The sequence below is a fragment of the Gekko japonicus genome, unplaced genomic scaffold, assembly GCF_001447785.1.
Source record: "Gekko japonicus isolate JY-2015 unplaced genomic scaffold, Gekko_japonicus_V1.1 scaffold50, whole genome shotgun sequence".
Classification (NCBI taxonomy): domain Eukaryota; kingdom Metazoa; phylum Chordata; class Lepidosauria; order Squamata; family Gekkonidae; genus Gekko; species Gekko japonicus.
Genome location: NW_015164666.1, coordinates 317,899 through 319,945, shown reverse-complemented (window position 1 = coordinate 319,945; position 2,047 = coordinate 317,899). Strand labels below are relative to the sequence as shown.

Here is a 2,047-nt window from a genome sequence, read left to right as displayed (position 1 = left end):
AAGAGGAACATCATTCTAGTGCTCCTACGTCTATCTTATCGGCCGCCAGTGAGGGATATCGACCATCTGGAACTTTTAAAATGAACTTTAAATTAATCTTTAATATGAACTGTAGAGCACCATTTTTAGTTGTATTTATTGAAGTTGTTGTATTTATTGAAGTCTTAAATGTATTTTATGTTCTATTCTCGGCATTGCCGCTTGTTTGCCGCCCTGGGCCGTATGGGTAGGGCGGGATATAAATCCCAAAATAAATAAATAAATAAATAAATAAATAAATAAATTAGCTAACACAGCTATTTGGGGTTTGCTGTTTTATTTTGGTTTTATTATTATGAACCACAAGGAAAGGTGGGATGTAAATGCTTTAATAAAGAAAAAAATTTCAATAAGCTATACACATGGGAAAAGGTGACTAATAGAAGAACAGCAACACCGTACAGGACTATAGCAACATAAGAAGAGCCCTGCTGGATCAGAGTCCATCTAGTTCAGGATCCTCTCACACATAGTGGCCAACCAGTTCCTCTAGAGGGCCAACAATAGGGCATAGATGCTGAGGCCTTTTCCTGATGTTGCCTTCTGGCACTGGTATTTAGAAGCTGACTGCCTCTGAACATGGAAGTTCCCTTTAGTCTCCATGGCTAGTAGTTACTGATAGACCTATCCTCCAGGAATTTGTCAAATCCCCTTTTACAGGCCACTCCACAGTTTAATCACTCACTGTGTAAAGACGTATTTCCTTTTATCCCTCCTCAATCAACTGCCCATCAGATTCATTGGATGCCCTCAAGTTCTAGTATTTCGGGAGAGGGAGAAAAAGTTCTCTTTGTCAGCTCTTTCTACTGATTGAGACAACTAAGAGAGGACATGATAGAGATTTATAAAATTTGGTTTTCTAAACTGAAAAGTCCCAGACTCTTCAGTCTTTCCTTATAGGGAAGGTGCTCCAACCCCTTAATCAACTTGGTTGCCCTCTTCTGCACTATTTGTAGCTCAGCAATGTCCTTTCTTGAGATATGGTGACCAGAACTGTACACTGTATTCCAAATGAGGTGACACCATAAACACAACAGAGGTGTTTGGCCATTTTACTTTCATTCCCTTTACTAATAATCCCCAACTTAGTGTTTGCCTTTTTCACTGCTGCAGTTCTCTGGGTTGACACTTTCACTGATCTATCTACTACAACCCCAAGATCTTTTCCCGACTCAGCCTCAGCAAGTTCAGATCCTATCAACATGTACTTACAAGTTGGGATTTTTTGTTCCAGTGTGCACCCCCCTACACTTACCACCAATGAACTTCATTTGCCTGTAATAATGCTCCATAGAGGGACCATCTGACTAATTTAATGCACTGACCTTGCTGGCTTCCTCGTTTTTCTCTTTGAGGCTCTCATTTTCACTCTGAAGTTGTTTTGTATCCAAAATAGGAAGGCGTACACCATCTTCTAGGCATTTTTCTACTTTCTGTTGTAGGCTGTAGTTCAAATCAGAGAAGAAAAAGAATTCAGAAACTGCAAGAGGAGAAAAAAACCTGCACTTTACTACATAACTGAAAGTTAAAAAAACAATTTCGAAACACTTAAAAAAGCTGTTGAGTGTTCAGACATCACTCTGAAATAAATTCATCAACAAAATACATGGGATTTTAAAATCATATACTATATTATTTTGCATTAATTTTCCCAAAGCCAAAGTGAACATTTAACAATGCAATCCTAAACCAGAGTTGCATCCTTCTAAACCCCATTCACTTTAATAGACTTAGAAGGGTATAACACAGTTCAGGATTCAACTGTAACTCACGGATTCATGCATTGGACAGTTACATCACTGTAGAAAAGGGATAATCAAATTCACACAATAGGACCAGCTATAGCGAATATTAAAAATAATCTCATTGGGAATAATCCCCACTCTCAGTTAATAGCTACACATACACACCTAATAAAAATTACACCACTGGTGTTTGAGTGGCATTTTGGATCGCTTTAACAGCTCAAATTGGCACACAAAAACTGAAGGAAGAGATGAGATAGCCA

At 38.3% G+C, this 2,047-nt stretch overlaps 1 protein-coding gene across 1 annotated transcript in view; it reads right to left on the bottom strand.

The window, feature by feature from the left end:
- The window catches only part of CEP85L (centrosomal protein 85kDa-like), a 169,740-nt gene that overhangs the window by 21,008 nt on the left and 146,685 nt on the right, over positions 1-2,047 (bottom strand). The window contains exon 9 of the mRNA XM_015409088.1: positions 1,365-1,482. Coding sequence (XP_015264574.1) covers positions 1,365-1,482 — 118 coding nt within the window. The remainder of the gene's footprint in view (positions 1-1,364; positions 1,483-2,047) is intronic.